Source organism: Podarcis erhardii (assembly GCF_964252035.2).
Source record: "Podarcis erhardii genome assembly, chromosome: 15".
Taxonomy (NCBI): domain Eukaryota; kingdom Metazoa; phylum Chordata; class Lepidosauria; order Squamata; family Lacertidae; genus Podarcis; species Podarcis erhardii.
In genome coordinates this window covers 44,486,934-44,508,270 of record NC_138505.1, presented here as the reverse complement: position 1 = coordinate 44,508,270, position 21,337 = coordinate 44,486,934, and the positions used below count along the sequence as shown (strand labels likewise).

At 49.3% G+C, this 21,337-nt stretch overlaps 1 protein-coding gene across 1 annotated transcript in view; it reads left to right on the top strand.

Annotated features, from left to right (window-relative positions):
• The window catches only part of LOC309330769 (maestro heat-like repeat-containing protein family member 7), a 36,442-nt gene extending 24,541 nt beyond the window's left edge, over positions 1-11,901 (top strand). The window contains exons 7-9 of the mRNA XM_081842623.1: positions 7,332-8,475; positions 9,542-9,691; positions 11,348-11,901. Coding sequence (XP_081698749.1) covers positions 7,332-7,595 — 264 coding nt within the window. The 3' untranslated portion in view covers positions 7,596-8,475; positions 9,542-9,691; positions 11,348-11,901. The remainder of the gene's footprint in view (positions 1-7,331; positions 8,476-9,541; positions 9,692-11,347) is intronic.
• The last annotated feature ends 9,436 nt before the right edge of the window (positions 11,902-21,337 follow it).

Here is a 21,337-nt window from a genome sequence, read left to right as displayed (position 1 = left end):
AGAGACAAAGATGACAGTGGACGAGGCAAAAGTGAAGGTAGACGCAGCAACCACTAAAATTGACTTAAATACAGAAAGCTTAAATAGCTTGGGACAAAAGGTGAACACTAATACAGAATCTATTCAGAAATTGTTGCAGGAATCTACTTTGATCCGACAGACTGCAGATGAAGCTAAGGAAAAAGCTGCTGCTGTGGAATTTAAGATAACACAATTGGAAACAGAGAAAGTCCCAGATCTACAGAGGCAAATTGAGGACCATAAATTGACACTTTCTATGATTGAACTTAAGGAAAAACAGACGAATTTAAGGATTAGAGCTGTACCTGAATTAGAGAAGGGCAGTTTGATAGAATTTGCAGAGTTCTGGAAGTTGGATTTGAAACAAGAAGAATTCAAAATCGTGAGGGCCTTCAGACTTGGAAGAGGAGGAAACAAGAATAAAATAAGGGACTGTCTGATTACTCTCCGATCTAAAGAAGAGAGAGATAAAATTTTGGGTCTGCACTTTCAGAATTCTTTGACAATTCTGCAGTCAAGAGTGGAAATCTTTAAAGATATACCGAAACATCTGTAATGGTTATAAGGGGTTACTTGTGCATAAGTTGCCGTCACTTTTGGCTAGATTGCCTGGCTAACCATGCTTTTGGCTGAAAGCCCTCACTCCGTGGCCGTTCAGTCGCTTGCAGAATCCGTCAGTGGGCGTTTCTTGAACCTCTTCCAGCATAAGAGCTGTTTGACGCCAAGTCTCCGCCTATCTCCCTGCGTGGGACTCTTCTGTGCAAGGAAGGAGTGGGCAGAGGTGTGCCCGTGCTCTCTCCACTGGTCTCAGATGAAGGGTCCCGGAGACCTCTCTCTGAATCCTCCATCTCCCTCCCTTCTCTACTGGTGTTACGTTGAATTCCTTCCCTCCTGCTGGTCCCCTCTCCTGCATCGCTTTGGAGCCCAGCCTCCACCTCACGCTCCAATGTCAGGTCCCTGACAACATCTTTTGGATCCTAGGTCCAACTTTGGAGATTTGGTTGCCCTGTTGAGAAGGAACAAAATCATCTTCAGGTGGGAATTTCCCCAAGGCCTATTCTTTAGCTTTAAAGGAAGAAAGATAAAGATAAGATCAGTGAAGGAAAAAGATAAGTTTTGGGGAAACCATGGAGAAGATCTGCAGAAAGAACTTGGAAAAGAGCCAGGAGTTTTGGACAGAAGTTCACCAAAAAGAGGGAAATCAACACCACTGACAGAAATAGATAAAGTACTAAGTGCTGTTGGAGGAGAAGCAGAGTAACTACATCATGGCACTGCAAGTATTAAGCTGGAATGTGAATGGACTCAACTCCCCGGAAAAAAGGCGAGAGTCTTTCATTTATTAAAAAAAGAACAATTGGATTTGATTTGTCTACAAGAAACACATGTGATAAGGCTACACAGGAAGATATTGAGCAATAAAAGATTGGGACATGAATTTATTTCATCAGACAAAGTTAAGAAAAGAGGAGTAATACTTTATGCAAAATGAAATTGATGAATCAGGAAATAGAATGGAAGATCAAACAGATGAGACCGAAGACATTTGAATCGGCAAATAAATGTGGGAAACTGCTGGCTTGGCAAATGAAAAAAAGACAAAAACTTAATACTATTACTAATTTGGAAGTGGAGGGAAAGAATATACAGAATCCAGTGGAGATCAGGAAGTGCTTTCAGAGGTATTTAAACATCTATATACACAGGAGACTCAGAAAGAAATGGACATTGATCGATTTTTGAAAATAAATGGATTACAAAAAATCTCTCAAGAAAATAAGCTAATGTTGAATTATAAAATAACAGAACAGGAGGTAGAAGGAGCCATTCAGAACATGCAATTGGGCAAATCCCCAGGGCTGGATGGTTTCACTTCAAGATATTATAGATCCTTGAAAGAATGGCTAGTACAGCCTTTAAAGGAAGTTTGCAATGAAATACTGGAAGGGAAAAAGGCACCAGAGTCGTGGAAGGAAGCTTATATTACACTTATACCGAAAACAGAGTCTGAGAAGACACAGCTTAAGAACTACCGCCCCATATCTTTGCTCAATGTGGATTACAAAATTTTTGCTGATATTATGGCTAAAAGACTAAAAAAAGGTACTAGTAGAAGAAATCCATAAAGATCAAGTGGGCTTTCTCCCGGGGAGACACTTGTCTGACAATACGAGGAATATAATTAACATTTTAGAAAAATTACAAGTGAATATTAACACCAAAGCAGTTTTGATATTTGTGGACGCGGAGAAAGCCTTTGACAATATTTCTTGGAGTTTCATGAAGAAAAATTTACAGGGAATGGGGGTAGGTCAAGGTTTTGAAAATGGTATAGGTGCAATCTATTCAGAACAAAAAGCTAAATTAATTGTAAACAATGTAGTCACAGAGGAGTTTAAGATTGAGAAAGGAACACAACAAGGTTGCCCAATCTCTCCATTGCTTTTTATATCGGTCCTGGAGGTTCTGCTTAATATGATTAGAAAGGACCAATTGATTAAAGGTATACAAGTCAGAGCTAAACAGTACAAATTGAAAGCATTTGCTGATGATTTGGTATTGACACTACAGGAGCCAGAATCTAGTACCAAAAGAGTATTGGAATTGATTCAAGAATTTGGTCATGTTAATAATAATAATAATAATAATAATAATAATAATAATAATAATTTATTATTTATACCCCGCCCATCTGGCTGGGCCTCCCCAGCCACTCCGGGCGGCTTCCATAAAAACCAAAAATACAGTAAAATATCACACGTTAAAAACTTCCCTGAACAGGGCTGCCTTAAGATGTCTTCTGAATGTCAGGTAGTTGTTTATCGCTTTGACATCTGCTGGAAGGGCGTTCCACAGGGCGGGGGCCACTACCGAGAAGGCCCTCTGCCTGGTTCCCTGTAGCTTTGCTTCTCGCAATGAGGGAACCGCCAGAAGGCCCTCGGCGCTGGACCTCAGCGTCCGGGCAGAATGATGGGGGTGGAGACGCTCCTTCAGGTATACTGGACCGAGGCCGTTTAGGGCTTTAAAGGTCAGCACCAACACTTTGAATTGTGCTTGGAAACATACTGGGAGCCAATGTAGGTCTTTCAAGACCGGTGTTATATGGTCTCGGCGGCCGCTCCCAGTCACCAGTCTAGCTGCCGCATTCTGGATTAGTTGTAGTTTCCGAGTCACCTTCAAAGGTAGCCCCACGTAGAGTGCATTGCAGTAGTCCAAGCGGGAGATAACCAGAGCATGCACCACTCTGGCGAGGCAGTCCGCAGGCAGATAGGGTCTCAGCCTGCGTACCAGATGGAGCTGGTACACAGCTGCCCTGGACACAGATTTAACCTGTGCCTCCATGGACAGCTGTGAGTCCAAAATGACTCCCAGGCTGCGCACCTGGTCCTTCAGGGGCACAGTTACCCCATTCAGGACCAGGGAATCCTCCACACCTGCCCGCCTCCTGTCCCCAAAAAACAGTACTTCTGTCTTGTCAGGATTCAACCTCAATCTGTTAGCCGCCATCCATCCTCCAACCGCCTCCAGACACTCACACAGGACCTTCACCGCCCTCACTGGTTCTGATTTAAAAGAGAGGTAGAGCTGGGTATCATCCGCATACTGATGAACACCCAGCCCAAACCTCCTGATGATCTCTCCCAGCGGCTGCATGTAAATGTTGAAAAGCATGGGGGAGAGGACAGAACCCTGAGGCACCCCACAAGTGAGAGCCCAGGGGTCTGAACACTCATCCCCCCCCACCACTTTCTGAACACGGCCCAGGAGGAAGGAGCGGAACCACTGTATGACAGTGCCCCCAGCTCCCAGCCCCTCAAGACGGTCCAGAAGGATGTTATGGTCGATGGTATCAAACGCCGCTGAGAGATCCAGCAGAACTAGGAAACAGCTCTCACCTTTGTCCCTAGCCCGCCGGAGATCATCAACCAGTGCGACCAAGGCAGTTTCAGTCCCATGATGAGGCCTGAATCCCGACTGGAAGGGATCCAAATGGTCCGCTTCTTCCAGGCGTGCCTGGAGTTGTTCGGCAACCGCTCGCAGGATTTAAGTTGAATAAGTTGAAAACTAAGGTTTTAGAGAAAAATCTAACAGTGATTGAGAGAGAGAAGTTTCAGAAGGAGACAGGATTAACATTGGTTAAGAAAGTGAAATACTTAGGGGTTAACATGACTGCTAAGAATGTGAATTTATTTAAAGATAATTATGAAAAATGTTGGACGGAAGTGAAAAAGGATCTAGAAATATGGACAAATTTGAAGTTATCATTGCTAGGCTGAATTGCTGCGATAAAAATGAATGTATTGCCAAGGATGGTGTTTTTGTTTCAAACACTGCAAATTTTGGACAAAATGGATTGTTTCAAGAAGTGGCAGAAAGATATCTCTAGATTTGTCTGGCAGGGCAAGAAATTTAAGATACTAACTGATGCTAAAGAAAGAGGTGGATTTGCCCTGCCAGACCTTAAGCTTTATTATGAATCAGCCGCATTTTGTTGGCTGAGAGAATGGCTGCTTCTTGAAAACATAGACATTTTGGACCTAGAAGGTTTTAATAATGTATTTGGGTGGCATGCATATCTGTGGTATGACAAGGTCAAAGCACATAAAGCGTTTAAAAACCATATTGTCAGGAAAGCACTGTTTAATGTCTGGATAAGATATAAGGATTTGCTTGAAAACAAAACTCCAAGGTGGTTGTCACCAATGGAAGCAAAGGCTCAGAAAAAGCTCAATATGGAGGCCAATTGGCCGAAATATTGGGAAATTTTGGAACAAGAAGGGGACAGATTAAAACTGCAGAGTTTTGAAAAACTAAAAAACAAAGTACGAGACTGGCTTCATTATTACCAAATAATGGAGGCTTACAATTTGGATAAGAAAATTGGCTTTCTGGTGGAAAAATCAAAATTGGAAACAGAACTGTTAGATCCTAAAACTAAGAATTTGTCAAGAATGTATAACTTGCTGTTGAAATGGAATACTCAGGATGAAATGAAATCTGCTATGATTAAATGGGCACAAGATGTTGGACATAACATTATGATGGCTGCCTGGGAACAGTTATGGACCACAGGCATGAAATTCACGGCATGTAATGCCCTAAGAGAAAACATAATGAAAATGATTTACAGGTGGTACATGACACCAGTCAAGCTTGCAAAAATTTATCATTTGCCCGATAATAAATGTTGGAAATGTAAAGAGACTGAGGGTACATTTTTTCACCTTTGGTGGACATGCCCAAGGATTAAGACTTTCTGGGAGATGATCTATAATGAAATGAAAAGGTATTTAAGTATACCTTTCAGAAGAAACCAGAGGCCTTTCTCCTGGGCATGGTTGGCCAATTGGTGTCAAAGAAGGATAGAACTTTCTTTATGTATGCCACAACAGCAGCAAGAATACTCATTGCAAAATATTGGAAGACACAAGGTCTACCCACCTGGGAAGAATGGCAGATGAAGGTGATGGACTATATGGAACTGGCAGAAATGACTGGCAGAATCCGAGACCAAGGAGAAGAGTTGGTGGAAGAAGATTGGAAGAAATTTAAAGTTTATCTACAGAAACATTGTAAAATTAAGGAATGTTAGAAGGATGTTGGAATGAAGTTATGTGGTTTTAGCAGAAATGATATAAAGGTCTAAGTAAAAATGGATTGTTAATTGGTGAAAGAAGAGAATGTAAAATTATAGTATGTTAAGATAAATTATTAGGATAAAAACGAAGATGGAAAGGATTTGCTGAAATATCTAATTGAACTAGAATACAAAAAAGGGAGGTGTGAGGAAGTCAAGGAAATAAGTAAAGGAAAGAAAGTTATTGTCAGAGCTGCCCGAGGTCCCAGCTCACAAAGGACCAACGCCAGTTCGTTGTTATATACAAAAGTCTTTATTGAAGTTCAGTTTCGATTTCAAAGCCGCGGCGCGTAGCTCTACGTCTCAAACTCTAGACCGCTGAAGCTCCGTCTGAATCTCCTTCCCCCCGACACCAGTTTAAGACTCTAGCCTTGCTCCACCTCTTCCTTTGCTCTTTTCTCCTCTGGGCCCGCCTGTCCGCTGGGGTCTCGCCCTTTCTAGACTCTTCTGACGCTGAGTCCCCTGAGTCTTCCCCCTCCCTCCGGCGAGCTTTAGGACCTGGTTCCCAATCCGGGTTTCCTGCTGTTCCGCGCGCCTGTACATTCGCACTTGGCGCGCGCGCCCAGCCGGCAACCTTCCTCCTGACCGTTACACTGCTCCTGTCACTGCTTCCCCCTTCGGAGAGGCTAGCTGGACCTGACTTCCCCTCCGTTCCCTCACTCTGCGATAGAGGCGTGGCCAGCCCTGATTCATCTTCTCTCCCTGCTGGAGGAGAAGCTGGCCCTGATACATGGGACTCTTTCCCCAAACCACGCTCTGGTGGAGGAGCTGGTCCTGATCTCCCGCTGCTGCTTTGGGAGTCCCCGCTGGCCCCTTGCTTCTGGTGTGTCCCCCCTGGGACCCCCCTTGCACTGGCCATCGGCGCCCCCCTCTGGGAATCTTCTGATTCGCTGGAGAAGCTCATGGAATCTCTCGGGCCACTTTCATACTCCTCTACGCTGCCCTCCGATTCTTCCCCTTCGCTCTCCATTTCCTCTCTCCCCTGTGCCTCTGCTCCTGAGCCCCTGACAGTTATTGTGGTAGTGTAATGGTTAGGAGAAAGGTCACTGGGTTGGCGCGAGAAGCAAGTTCAAATGTACAGGAGCGCGGGACAGCAGAGAGTGAGGATTGGGAACCGGGTCCTAAAGCACGCCGGAGGCAGGGGGAGGAGCTAAGCGACTCAGCGTCGGAAGAGTCCAGAAAGGGCAATGCCCCAGCGGGCAGGAGGACCCAGAGGAGAAGAGTGCAGCGCAGGAGGTGGAGCAGTGCTAGGATCTTAAACTGGTGTGGAAGGGGCGGAGACTCAGACGGGACTTCGCCGATCTAGAGTCTAGACGTAGGGCTGCACGCCCTGGCTTTGAAATGGAAATTAAACTTCAATAAAGACTTTTGTACATAACATCAGCCTGGCGTTGGTCCTCTGTGAGCTGGGACCTAGAGGCAGCTCTGACAGTTATGTAAAGGTTTGATTTGTTTTTTTTAATTGTCTGTTTTGTTTTTTTTTTTTATTAAATTGATATTTGTTTATCTTTTTTTTCTAACCTTTAAAATCTTAATAAAAATCCATTAAAAAATAAATAAATCAAATCCAAACTCTTCTTCTTCTTCTTCTGAAAGCATGCCAGACGGTTTTCTCTTGCTGGGCTCTGTGGGACAAGGGCTGACTGTGCATCTCTCTCTCTCCACTTCTTAGGTATCCCAGGATTTCCCCCTTCTTGGACAGCTGGTGGCGCTCTTGTCCCTTCACCTCGCAGACAACGTGGAGGAGATTGGCCTGCAGTCAGCAGAGGCCTTGTACCATCTCCATTACATCATGATAGCCAAAATGGGTGAGGGGGATGCTGGGAAATGGCTGGTTTCTTGTAAGCCGCAGGGTGGGAGATCTGTAGCCCTCCAGAGGCTGCTCCAACTCCCATCATCCCTGAGTGTTGCCCATGCTGGCTGCTGCTGGGGTTGATCAGGGAGTTCAGGAGGGCCAGAATTGTGCTAGCACTGGCCTAACGCCAACACCCCGTTGGCCAGAGATGAGAGGGCAGTCTTGGGGGAGGAATTCACTGCTGATGTTCATCAGAAAAGCCTTCTGTACCTGACCAGTGGCCCAGCCCAGTCCAGCATCCTGTTCCCACAGGGGTTGATCAGATGCTTGTGGGAATCCAGCAAGCAGAATTCAAGCTCTTTCTACTCCTGTACTTTGCTGCCTCTGACCATGGAGGCAGAGCATAGCCATCCTGGCTAATAGCCATGGGTAGCCTTCTCTTCCATGAATTTGCCTCATCTTCTTTGAAAGCCATCTTGGTCCGTGGCCATCAGTGCCTCCTGTGGCAGGGAGTTCCAGAGTTTAGCTGTGCATTGCAAGAAGAAGGACCATCCTGAAACTTCAGTTTCATTGGAGGTCCAGTTGTTCTCATGTTATGAGGGCAAGAGAGAAAGCTTTCTCTCTCCACTTTCTCCAAGCCATACATTGTGTCTCCTCTTCCTCGCCGTTTTTCTAAACGGAACCGCCCCCCAAATGCTGCAACCAGCATTTGCTCCACAAGCACCCCAGTCCTTTTGGTTGCCCCCTTCTGAACCTTTTTTCCAATTCCGAATTATAATTTTTGAGGTGAAACCAATAATTGTTTTTGTTGGTCCCAGCGGGAAAACTGGAGGTTTTGAGCAGGGAGCACTAATGCTGGGTTCTTTTGCATGCATATTCCAAAACCCGACCCTGCTTAGGTAAGGAACTGGAGAAGAGGAGGAATAAAAATAAGAAAGGCAACATGGTCAGATGGGTCCGAGAAGACTTCTTCATCCCTGGGCCCTCTCTCTTCCACTACAACATCGCAAAAGTGGCCAAGGTAGGGGTGGCCTTTTGTACTCTTTATTGCTAAGACCGCAGCCACTCCCAGTTAGCAAAGATTTGCTCACTCGGGCCAACGGGGCCCTGCCCCACCAACTTCAGCCTGCCCTCAGGCAGCCCACGCCTTCTAGGGATGAGGGAGAGATTCAGAGCAGTTCACACTGGAAGCCAAAGCTATCAGATCAAGGCTTTCAGAAACAACAGGAGAACTGAAACACAACCCGCCTTTGAAATTCACATGTCCTTGAATTTCGCAATGCCAAACAGTGTGTAAAAAAATCCATGCGTGAGCTATTAGTGTAAATAACATTCAGAAATGCATTGTATTAGAATAAATTGCTCAAAGACAAGTGCCCGGTAGCCTAAACTGCATGCAGAATTCTACTTATTGAAATTCTACCAGGTGCTGGGAGACCTAGGGTTCAGATCCCCACTCACGAGTCAGTCACAGTCTCTCAGTCTAACCTACCTCATGAGACTAAAACGGGGAGGAGAGAGAACCATGCATTGCCACCTTGGGCTCCTCAGGGCGGAAAAAGAATAGGAAAAGTTGACTCATTCGATGCATCTTTCACAAGGCACTGCCAAGCCAATGGACTATGCCAACCTTGTGGTGGGTGTTTTTGTTGTATATTAAGAACAAAACACACAGCCGGCAGGTTCCCACCCAGTCTGTTAGGCATTGGTTATATAACGGATAGCCACTATTATTCACCCTCTCTGTTCCTGGAGGGATTTTTTTTTAAAATTTTCTAGTCTGATTTTAGATTGAACCTCTTCATGTTCCAATGTCATAACCAATTTAAGATGTGGATCGAAAATAGCAAGGCGTCACCTGACTTTTAGTTTGGTTTGTTGTAAAATCTTTCAGCTACTTAAATAAACACATAAATAGAATCACCAAATTGTAGAGTTGGAAGGGACGTGGGGGTCACTTAGTTCAACCCTCTCAAGGCAGAGTGGAGATGTCTTTCACTTGGTTTGTGAAGGCACCCTTGGACTACTGAAACGTGGTCAGAGTGTGGAGCAGAAGAAAACTCCCTCTTCTTTCTTCTTTGTGCCAGGCTTTTGGGGAGCACCTCACGCCCAGCCAGATCAACGAAGTCGTGTTGAAGGCGATTGACAACCTGACAGTGGAAGACAGAGCCGTCTCTCAGGCTGCAGGAAAGCTCCTGAGGTCCTTCCTTGAGGAATGCGGCATGGAAATGGAGGACGTAAGGCTCAAAACGGAGGCAGGGGGAGCAGGTTTCCTCTAAATCAAACATTCTCTTCGGACTTAGAATTAGCTTGTTTCTGGGAAGTAAGAAGGCATTGTGTGGGAAGTAAGAAGAGCCAGTGTGGTGTAGTGGTTAAGAGTGGTAGACTCGTAATCTGGGGAACCGGGTTCGCGTCTCCGCTCCTCCACATGCAGCTGCTGGGTGACCTTGGGCCAGTTACACTTCTTTGAAGTCTCTCAGCCCCACTCACCTCGCAGAGTGTTTGTTGTGGGGGAGTTACAGATAGGTAGCCGTGTTGGTCTGCCATAGTCAAAACAAAAAATTCCTTCCAGTAGCACCTTAAAGACCAACTAAGTTAGTTCTAGGTATGAGCTTTTGTGTGCATGCACACTTCTTCAAATACACTGAAACAGAAGTCACCAGACCCTTTTATATAGTGAGAAGGTGGGGATGGGTATTACTCAGAAGGGTGGTGGGAATGGGTGATTGGCAGATAGCTGTGATGAGCCTGTTGACGACTCTTAACGACTGCAATAGGTCTTACAGGAAAAAGCAAGGGGTGAGAAGGTGAAAAGTGGCTTTGTCATGTATAATGAGATAAGAATCCAATGTCTTTGTTCAGACCAGGTCTCTCCATGGTTTTAAGTTTGGTAATAAGTTGCAATTCAGCAGCTTCTCTTTCCAGTCTCTTTCCTGCTTTTTCCTGTAAGACCTATTGCAGTCGTTAAGAGTCGTCAACAAGAAGAGAACCCAAAATGAAAAAAGGATAAAATCTTGGAAAAAATAAAGGAAGGAGAGAAGAAGCTGAGAGCAAAACCAAAATCACAGGAGATCCTGAAAGAGATAAAGTTATATCAAGTACAATATATGAAATTGATGAACCAGGAAATAGAATGGAAGATTACAAAATTTTTGCAGATATTTTGGCTAAAAGATTAAAAAAGGTGTTAGTAGAAGAAATTCATAAAGACCAAGCGGGCTTTCTCCCGGGCAGACATTTGTCTGATAATACGAGGAATATAATTTATATTCTAGAAAAATTACAAGTGAATATCAATACTAAGGCAGTTTTGATTTTTGTGGATGCAGAGAAGGCCTTTGACAACATTTCTTGGAGTTTTATGAAGAAGAATCTACAGGGGATGGGGGTAGGTCAAGGTTTTGAAAATGGTATAGGTGCAATTTATTCAGAACAAAAGGCAAAATTAATTGTGAACAATGCAGTGACAGAAGAGTTTAAGATTGAGAAAGGAACACGACAAGGTTGCCCAATCTCTCCATTGCTTTTTATATCGGTCCTGGAGGTTTTGTTAAATATGATCAGAAAGGACCAATTGGTTAAAGGCATACAAGTGGGTGCTAAACAGTACAAACTGAAAGCATTTGCTGACGATTTAGTATTGACTTTGCAGGAGCCAGAATCTAGTACCAAAAGGGTACTGGAATTGATTCAAAACAAAGATCACCACAGCCAACCACAAACAAACAACCACACCCTAGGCCAACCCCAACCTCTCTCACCACCAAAGGAACACAAGTGAACGGCAGAGAACCGGCACGAGTAACGCTGACACCAAACCCTACATACATTAAGCAAAATAGAAACAGGTTCACCACACTTTCTCATCCTGGTCTTCTTTTATCTTCTTCCAGCTGCCTATGGTTGTGAAGGAGATTTACAACCGTCTCCACCAGATCCCCGACACCCGCACTAAGGAAGTGACACTTTCGGCTCTTGTCAGCCTAGCCACCAAGCGCATGCAGCCGGTCGTAGACAGCCTGTTGGACTGTTCGATGGAGTGTGATGAGTAAGTTTTTGTGATGTGAAAATGGGGAGGGGTAGATTTAAGGGGTTTCTTAATTTATATTTATTTATATTGAATTTCGTACTTGCAAAAAATTGTGCTCCGAGTTGTGGTTTCTTTCTTTGCTAATGTATGTGCAATATAAAGAAAATATCAAAGGCCTGACTTTTTTTAAGAAAAGGAAAAGGGAAAAATTCTGTTTTGAAAAATTGCAGAAGTGCCACGGTGATCTGGAAGGCCTTGGTCGCTGATCAGTATTCCAGCGTCAAGCTGCTGAGACCTCTCCTGAAAAGGCTGCAGGATGAAGACCCCAAAGCGGAAGTCACTTCCAGGCGACGCAGCACTTCTCAAATGCCAATGGCGGTACGAAACCACTCAGTTTCTCTCTCCTGGATTGTTTTGAATGGGAGCTGGATGGGGCTGGGGGCTTCTTGCTGGGAGGGGGGTGCATCTTAATAAGTGGTCCATCCTGTGAGCACCTGCTTTGTATGCAGAAGGGCCCCAGCATCTCCATGTCGGGGAGTTCCTTGCCTGAAACCCTGGACAGCCACTGCTAGTCAGTGTAGACAACACTGAGGGAAATGGACCGGGGCTCTGAGTCGCGTCTGAGTCTGAGATCTTGATCTGACGATGACCTCTGCTGAATGCCGTTCTCCTGTCCTTGTCCCTCCAGGCTACCAACGCTCTGTGTCATATCCTGTCGTTCCCTGAGGCTGCAGGTATCCTGAAGAGCATGTTCCACCACCTGCTGTTTGCACTTAGCACTCAGATCTGTTTTGTCCATGAGGCGAGAAGAAGAGGTTCGAGGGCGGCAAGTCTAATCCCGGAGCCCTCTTCGCATCTCGATCCACTGATGTAAGGGACCTGCTAATGCATTTGGGGGGGGGCCCTCCCTTCTCTCTCTGACCCATAGTGGTGATGGCTCAGCTCTCCCCCAAGAGATAGGCTTCATTTGGACATGGAGGTTCTGCTTAGGTTAGATAGCTAGGAGACCCAGGCTTCCCCAACCCCTGTGCTCTTCAGTCACTTTGGACCACAACTCCCACCAGCCCCAGCCAGCACAACGGGGCTGAAGATGGGAGTTATTGTAGCCCAAAACATCTGAAGGACACTAGGATGGGAGAGGATGTTGGAGACTCTCCCGCATGATGGGCTGATTTGGGCGTGGTGGGACTCACGTGTCATGAAACCTTAAGTCTCCATCACAGCCGAAAGGTTGCCGCTTGTGCTGGAAACATGGGGGAGGCTGCAGGGGGTGATGGTTGGGGTTGGACTGCAAGATGTCAAGGACCTAAAACTCCCCAGATGAACCTACCCAGACCTTGCGCTCATCATCGGAAGCCCCTCTTCACATGCCTCCTCCACACAAGAAGGGGCCTTTTCTGTGGTGGCTCCCCATTAGTGGGTTGCTCTCCCCAGGGAGGCTTGCCTGGTGCCTTTAGATGCCAGGCAAAAATGGTCCTCTTCAATCAGGCCATTGGCTGATTAACCTCCTATGCCCTTTCAACTGTGTTTGTTAGAGGGAGAGGAGTTATTGGTTTGCTTTGGTTCTTGTTTTTATTCTGTATTTTGTGCTTTTTAACTTGCATTTTTATGTTGTGAACTGCCCGGAGATCTACGGGTGAAGGGCAGTATACAAATTTTTAAAATATAATATTCTTAATTCCTTCACTTGACTCAGGACCGCTGTGCAGGCCCTGAAACAACTGATTGGGCGTGTTGAATACCTTGACGATTTTGAGGTTTTGGGGTTGCAAAGCTGCTGGGATATGCTGTCAAGTCCAGAAAGCTTTTTCAAAGGCATTCGTCTTCTGGCAAGGTAAGAAGGTGAAAAGGACTGGCAGGTGAGGCATGAAGAGCAAGGCCTGCTTTCTGGGGAAATGGGGATAAACTTCTTATTTATTTCAGAAAATGTACCATATTGTTCACTCTATAAGACACACTTTCCCCCTCCTAAAAAGTAAGGGGAAATGTGTGTGCATCTTAGGGAGCGAATGCAGGCGGGAGGCTCTGCTCAGCGTTCAAGTAACCTGGTGGTGGTTGTTGTTGTGCAGGAACGCTGGGTGGTTCTTCCTGCCAGCTTCAGACTTGTGAATACTTTGTCTCTTACTCTTATGTTTCAGGACTTTGTTCACCTCCTCAACAGAACAGTATAATAGGATTGCCCGATTGGCACGGAAATATATGTGCTGTCCGAACAACAAGAAGAAAGCCATTGGCATGGCGTTTTACTTGGAGGTAGGAACTGGAAACAGGGAATGCCTGTTCTAATGTTTCTAATGGTTTCTTTATTCCTCACAATTTAACTGTCAAATGTTCTTTAGTATTTACACATTTTTTATTTAATTGTACAACTTCAACTGCATTCACTGCTATCATGTCTAATATATATGGACAGTGTTTTTTTGATAGAAGATGAATGTATACATAATAAAAGATGCACTTACAGTGGCTTTGCTCCAACTTAGGGGATGTCCGACTCTGATACAGACACTTCCATGACCTAGCGCGCAAGTTACTGCAGGCAGCAATCATACAGGTATTCCGTTAATGGATGAGCAAGTCTTCACCTTTGGAAGGCTAAGATTTTTCTTAAAATTACATTTTTATATGTACTATTGGAAACACCTTAAAGCTGGTATAAGTTCATATGTATTTATTTTTGCCTGCTTTAAAGATTGATTTTTGTATGTCTGCTGGTTTATTATATATCTTTTTTTCTCTTTGTTCCGCTATGTATCGGGGTGGGGAGACATAATAACAACAACAACAACAACAACAACAACAACAACAACAACAATAATAATTCTTTGCTCGTCCAAATACGCTTTTTTCATATATTTATTGAGGCCACTAAGTCTTTGAACTGAAGAGATTTCTCCAGTTTCAAGCGTCATCTCATGCTCTTTATGAGCCAAGTCCAAACCCTCCTGCAGTTCAGACCCAGCTTAGGATGTGTTTGGTTCAGCATGATTCCAACCAGCTCATACTCTTTCCTTCCCTTTCCAACCAAAATGTACCTGACTGTGAGAGCAGAGGTGAGTTAGATTGGGAGGGCCATGCCCAGCCCTAGAGGTTGGAAGGCGGGGTCCAGGCCCACCAGAAACCAGCAGAGAACTCCATAGTTCCAAATGGAAGCACCAGCCTAGCTTCTGCTGCAGCCACGTTGGGATGAGAAGGGGCAGGAGGGGTCATGCGTGGTGGGTGCTTCTTGCTGGAGACCATTGATTTGAAGTGAGCTGCTTTGGGGGCCAACCTGAATCAATCCCAAAATAACCCGTTCAAGAGGTGCTTTTTAGAAACTGAGCTCACACTAAAACTGTAAAACCATGAAAATATATGCTTATGAAATACATGATATTTGTTGTCTGATAAGGGGGGGGGGGGGGGCAGCAGCTCTATACCTTCCATGGGTCACAACAAGCCTGGGGGTCAAAACAAAGCACCACCATCTCAGGTGAATATCAGGATTGAGTCCATTGCTCAACTTTATCTGGTGTCACTTAGGCTCTGCCAGTGAGACCACTTGTGCTGCTGCTGCCGCCGCTGCCCTGTCTGGCTGTCAAAGCCTCAACGACCTGCGCTGCTGCTGCAGCACATTCTGACGGGCAAAGCCTCGATGACCTGCGCTGCTGCCGCTGCCCTGTCTGGCTGTCAAAGCCTCGACGACCTGCGCTGCTGCCTCTTCCTTTTCTGGCTGTCAAAGCCTCGAAGATCTGAGCTGCTGCCGCAGCCCCTTCTGGCTGTCAAAGCCTCGAAAATCTGCGCTGCTGCCTCTGCATCTTCTGGCTGTCAAAGCCTCGACGACCTGCACTGCTGCCTCTTCCGTTTCTGGCTGTCAAAGACTCGACGACCTGCGCAATAGCCGCTGCCCCTTCTGGCTGTCAAAGCCTCAACGATCTGCGCTGCTGCCTCTTCCTTTTCTGGCTGTCAAAGCCCCGATGACCTGTGCTGCTGCCGCTGCCCCTTCTGGCTGTCAAAGCCTCGACGATCTGCGCTGCTGCTGCAGCACATTCTGACGGTCAAAGCCTTGACGACCTGTGCTGCTGCCGCTGCCCCTTCTGGCTGTCAAAGCCTCAACAATCTGCGCTGCTGCCTCTGCCTCATCTGGCTGTCAAAGCCTTGACAACCTGCGCTGCTGACGCTTCTGGCTGTAAAAGCCTAGACGACCTGCTGCCGCTGCCCCTGCTAGCTGTCAAAGCCTCGACGATTGGTGCTGCTGCCTCTGCCTCTTCTGGCTGTCAAAGCCTCGACAACCTGCACTGCTGCCTCCGCCTCTTCTGGCTGTCAAAGCCTTGACGACCTGCGCTGCTGACACTGATGCTTCTGGCTGTCAAAGCCTCGACGACCTGCGCTGGTGCCGCTGCCCCTTCTGGCTGTTAAAGCCTCGACGACCTGTGCTGCTGCCTCTGCCTCTTCTGGCTGTCAAAGCCTTGATGACCTGCACTGCTGCCTCTGCCTCTTCTGGGTGTCAAAGCCTCGACAACCTGCACTGCTGCCTCCGCTTCTTCTGGCTGTCAAAGCCTTGACGACCTGCGCTGCTGACACTGATGCTTCTGGCTGTCAAGGCCTCGACGACCTGCGCTGGTGCCGCTGCCCCTTCTGGCTGTTAAAGCCTCGACGACCTGTGCTGCTGCCTCTGCCTCTCCTGGCTGTCAACGCCTTGACGACCTGTGTTGCTGCCGCTGCCCCTTCTGGCTGTCAATGCCTCAACGATCTACGCTGCTGCCTCTGCCTCTTCCGGCTGTCAAAGCCTCGATGACCTGCACTGCTGCCTCCGCATCCTCTGGCTGTCAAAGCCTTGACAACCTGCGCTGCTGACGCTTCTGGCTTTCAAAGCCTCAACGATCTGCGCTGCTGCCTCTGCCTCTTCTGGCTGTCAAAGCCTCGACAATCTGTGCTGCTGCCTCTGCCTCTTCTGGCTGTCAAAGCCTGGACGACCTGCACTGCTGCCTCTTCCTTTTCTGGCTGTCAAAGCCTCGACGACCTGCGCTGCTGCCTCTTCCTTTTCTTGTTGTCAAAGCCTCGAAGACCTGGGCTGCTGCCGCAGCCCCTTCTGGCTGCCAAAGCCTCAACGATCTGCGCTGCTGCCACAGCCTCTTCTGGCTGTCAAAGCCTCAACGATATGCGCTGCTGCCTCTGCCTCTTCTGGCTGTCAAAGCCTCGACGACCTGTGCTGCTGCCTCTTCCTTTTCTGGCTGTCAATGCCTCAACGATCAGCGCTGCTGCCGCAGCCCCTTCTGGCTGCCAAAGCCTCAACGATCTGCGCTGCTGCCACAGCCTCTTCTGGCTGTCAAAGACTCGACAACCTGCGCTGCTGCTGCTGCCCATTCTGGCTGTCAAAGCCTCAGCGACCTGCGCTGCTGCCTCCGCCTCTTCTGGCTGTCAAAGCCTCGACAACCTGCACTGCTGCCGCAGCCCCTTCTTGTTGTCAAAGCCTCGACAACCTGTGCTGCCGCCTCTGCCCCTTCTGGCTGTCAAAGCCTCGACAACCTGTGCTGCTGCCTCTGCTTCTTCTGGAAGTCAGAGATTCGATGACCTTTGCTGCTGCCGCTGCCCCGTCTGGCTGTCAAAGCCTCAACGACCTGCTCTGCTGCCGCAGCCCCTTCTGGATATCAAAGCTTCAATGACCTTTGCTGCTGCCTTTGCCTGTTCTGGCTGTCAAAGCCTTGACGACCTGCGCTGCTGACACTGATGCTTCTGGCTGTCAAGGCCTCGACGACCTGCGCTGCTGCCGCTGCCCCTTCTGGCTGTCAAAGACTCGACGACCTGTGCTGCTGCCTCTGTCGCTTCTGGCTGTCAAAGCCTCAACGATCATCGCTGCTCCCTCTGCCTCTTCTGGCTGTCAAAGCCTCGACGACCTGCACTGCTGCCTCTTCCTTTTCTGGCTGTCAAAGCCTCAACAATCTGCGCTGCTGCCACAGACCCTCCTGGCTGTCAAAGCCTTAACGATATGCGCTGCTGCCTCTGCCTCTCTTGCCTCTCAAATCCTTGACGACCTGTGCTGCTGCCGCTGCCCCTTCTGGCTGTCAAAGCCTCAACGATCTGCGCTGCTGCCTCTTCCTTTTCTGGCTGTCAAAGCCCCGATGACCTGTGCTGCTGCCGCTGCCCCTTCTGGCTGTCAAAGCCTCGACGATCTGCGCTGCTGCTGCAGCACATTCTGACGGTCAAAGCCTTGACGACCTGTGCTGCTGCCGCTGCCCCTTCTGGCTGTCAAAGCCTCAACAATCTGCGCTGCTGCCTCTGCCTCATCTGGCTGTCAAAGCCTTGACAACCTGCGCTGCTGACGCTTCTGGCTTTAAAAGCCTAGACGACCTGCTGCCGCTGCCCCTGCTAGCTGTCAAAGCCTCGACGATTGGTGCTGCTGCCTCTGCCTCTTCTGGCTGTCAAAGCCTCGACAACCTGCACTGCTGCCTCCGCCTCTTCTGGCTGTCAAAGCCTTGACGACCTGCGCTGCTGACACTGATGCTTCTGGCTGTCAAAGCCTCGACGACCTGCGCTGGTGCCGCTGCCCCTTCTGGCTGTTAAAGCCTCGACGACCTGTGCTGCTGCCTCTGCCTCTTCTGGCTGTCAAAGCCTTGATGACCTGCACTGCTGCCTCTGCCTCTTCTGGGTGTCAAAGCCTCGACAACCTGCACTGCTGCCTCCGCTTCTTCTGGCTGTCAAAGCCTTGACGACCTGCGCTGCTGACACTGATGCTTCTGGCTGTCAAGGCCTCGACGACCTGCGCTGGTGCCGCTGCCCCTTCTGGCTGTTAAAGCCTCGACGACCTGTGCTGCTGCCTCTGCCTCTCCTGGCTGTCAACGCCTTGACGACCTGTGTTGCTGCCGCTGCCCCTTCTGGCTGTCAATGCCTCAACGATCTACGCTGCTGCCTCTGCCTCTTCCGGCTGTCAAAGCCTCGATGACCTGCACTGCTGCCTCCGCATCCTCTGGCTGTCAAAGCCTTGACAACCTGCGCTGCTGACGCTTCTGGCTTTCAAAGCCTCAACGATCTGCGCTGCTGCCTCTGCCTCTTCTGGCTGTCAAAGCCTCGACAATCTGTGCTGCTGCCTCTGCCTCTTCTGGCTGTCAAAGCCTGGACGACCTGCACTGCTGCCTCTTCCTTTTCTGGCTGTCAAAGCCTCGACGACCTGCGCTGCTGCCTCTTCCTTTTCTTGTTGTCAAAGCCTCGAAGACCTGGGCTGCTGCCGCAGCCCATTCTGGCTGCCAAAGCCTCAACGATCTGCGCTGCTGCCACAGCCTCTTCTGGCTGTCAAAGCCTCAACGATATGCGCTGCTGCCTCTGCCTCTTCTGGCTGTCAAAGCCTCGACGACCTGTGCTGCTGCCTCTTCCTTTTCTGGCTGTCAATGCCTCAACGATCAGCGCTGCTGCCGCAGCCCCTTCTGGCTGCCAAAGCCTCAACGATCTGCGCTGCTGCCACAGCCTCTTCTGGCTGTCAAAGACTCGACAACCTGCGCTGCTGCTGCTGCCCATTCTGGCTGTCAAAGCCTCAGCGACCTGCGCTGCTGCCTCCGCCTCTTCTGGCTGTCAAAGCCTCGACAACCTGCACTGCTGCCGCAGCCCCTTCTTGTTGTCAAAGCCTCGACAACCTGTGCTGCCGCCTCTGCCCCTTCTGGCTGTCAAAGCCTCGACAACCTGTGCTGCTGCCTCTGCTTCTTCTGGAAGTCAGAGATTCGATGACCTTTGCTGCTGCCGCTGCCCCGTCTGGCTGTCAAAGCCTCAACGACCTGCTCTGCTGCCGCAGCCCCTTCTGGATATCAAAGCTTCAATGACCTTTGCTGCTGCCTTTGCCTGTTCTGGCTGTCAAAGCCTTGACGACCTGCGCTGCTGACACTGATGCTTCTGGCTGTCAAGGCCTCGACGACCTGCGCTGCTGCCGCTGCCCCTTCTGGCTGTCAAAGACTCGACGACCTGTGCTGCTGCCTCTGTCGCTTCTGGCTGTCAAAGCCTCAACGATCATCGCTGCTCCCTCTGCCTCTTCTGGCTGTCAAAGCCTCGACGACCTGCACTGCTGCCTCTTCCTTTTCTGGCTGTCAAAGCCTCAACAATCTGCGCTGCTGCCACAGACCCTCCTGGCTGTCAAAGCCTTAACGATATGCGCTGCTGCCTCTGCCTCTCTTGCCTCTCAAATCCTTGACGACCTGTGCTGCTGCCGCTGCCCCTTCTGGCTGTCAAAGCCTCAACGATCTGCGCTGCTGCCTCTTCCTTTTCTGGCTGTCAAAGCCCCGATGACCTGTGCTGCTGCCGCTGCCCCTTCTGGCTGTCAAAGCCTCGACGATCTGCGCTGCTGCTGCAGCACATTCTGACGGTCAAAGCCTTGACGACCTGTGCTGCTGCCGCTGCCCCTTCTGGCTGTCAAAGCCTCAACAATCTGCGCTGCTGCCTCTGCCTCATCTGGCTGTCAAAGCCTTGACAACCTGCGCTGCTGACGCTTCTGGCTGTAAAAGCCTAGACGACCTGCTGCCGCTGCCCCTGCTAGCTGTCAAAGCCTCGACGATTGGTGCTGCTGCCTCTGCCTCTTCTGGCTGTCAAAGCCTCGACAACCTGCACTGCTGCCTCCGCCTCTTCTGGCTGTCAAAGCCTTGACGACCTGCGCTGCTGACACTGATGCTTCTGGCTGTCAAAGCCTCGACGACCTGCGCTGGTGCCGCTGCCCCTTCTGGCTGTTAAAGCCTCGACGACCTGTGCTGCTGCCTCTGCCTCTTCTGGCTGTCAAAGCCTTGATGACCTGCACTGCTGCCTCTGCCTCTTCTGGGTGTCAAAGCCTCGACAACCTGCACTGCTGCCTCCGCTTCTTCTGGCTGTCAAAGCCTTGACGACCTGCGCTGCTGACACTGATGCTTCTGGCTGTCAAGGCCTCGACGACCTGCGCTGGTGCCGCTGCCCCTTCTGGCTGTTAAAGCCTCGACGACCTGTGCTGCTGCCTCTGCCTCTCCTGGCTGTCAACGCCTTGACGACCTGTGTTGCTGCCGCTGCCCCTTCTGGCTGTCAATGCCTCAACGATCTACGCTGCTGCCTCTGCCTCTTCCGGCTGTCAAAGCCTCGATGACCTGCACTGCTGCCTCCGCATCCTCTGGCTGTCAAAGCCTTGACAACCTGCGCTGCTGACGCTTCTGGCTTTCAAAGCCTCAACGATCTGCGCTGCTGCCTCTGCCTCTTCTGGCTGTCAAAGCCTCGACAATCTGTGCTGCTGCCTCTGCCTCTTCTGGCTGTCAAAGCCTGGACGACCTGCACTGCTGCCTCTTCCTTTTCTGGCTGTCAAAGCCTCGACGACCTGCGCTGCTGCCTCTTCCTTTTCTTGTTGTCAAAGCCTCGAAGACCTGGGCTGCTGCCGCAGCCCCTTCTGGCTGCCAAAGCCTCAACGATCTGCGCTGCTGCCACAGCCTCTTCTGGCTGTCAAAGCCTCAACGATATGCGCTGCTGCCTCTGCCTCTTCTGGCTGTCAAAGCCTCGACGACCTGTGCTGCTGCCTCTTCCTTTTCTGGCTGTCAAAGTCTCGACAACCTGCTCTGCTGCCGCAGCCCCTTCTGGCTGCCAAAGCCTCAACGATCTGCGCTGCTGCCACAGCCTCTTCTGGCTGTCAAAGACTCGACAACCTGCGCTGCTGCTGCTGCCCATTCTGGCTGTCAAAGCCTCAGCGACCTGCGCTGCTGCCTCCGCCTCTTCTGGCTGTCAAAGCCTCGACAACCTGCACTGCTGCCGCAGCCCCTTCTTGTTGTCAAAGCCTCGACAACCTGTGCTGCCGCCTCTGCCCCTTCTGGCTGTCAAAGCCTCGACAACCTGTGCTGCTGCCTCTGCTTCTTCTGGAAGTCAGAGATTCGATGACCTTTGCTGC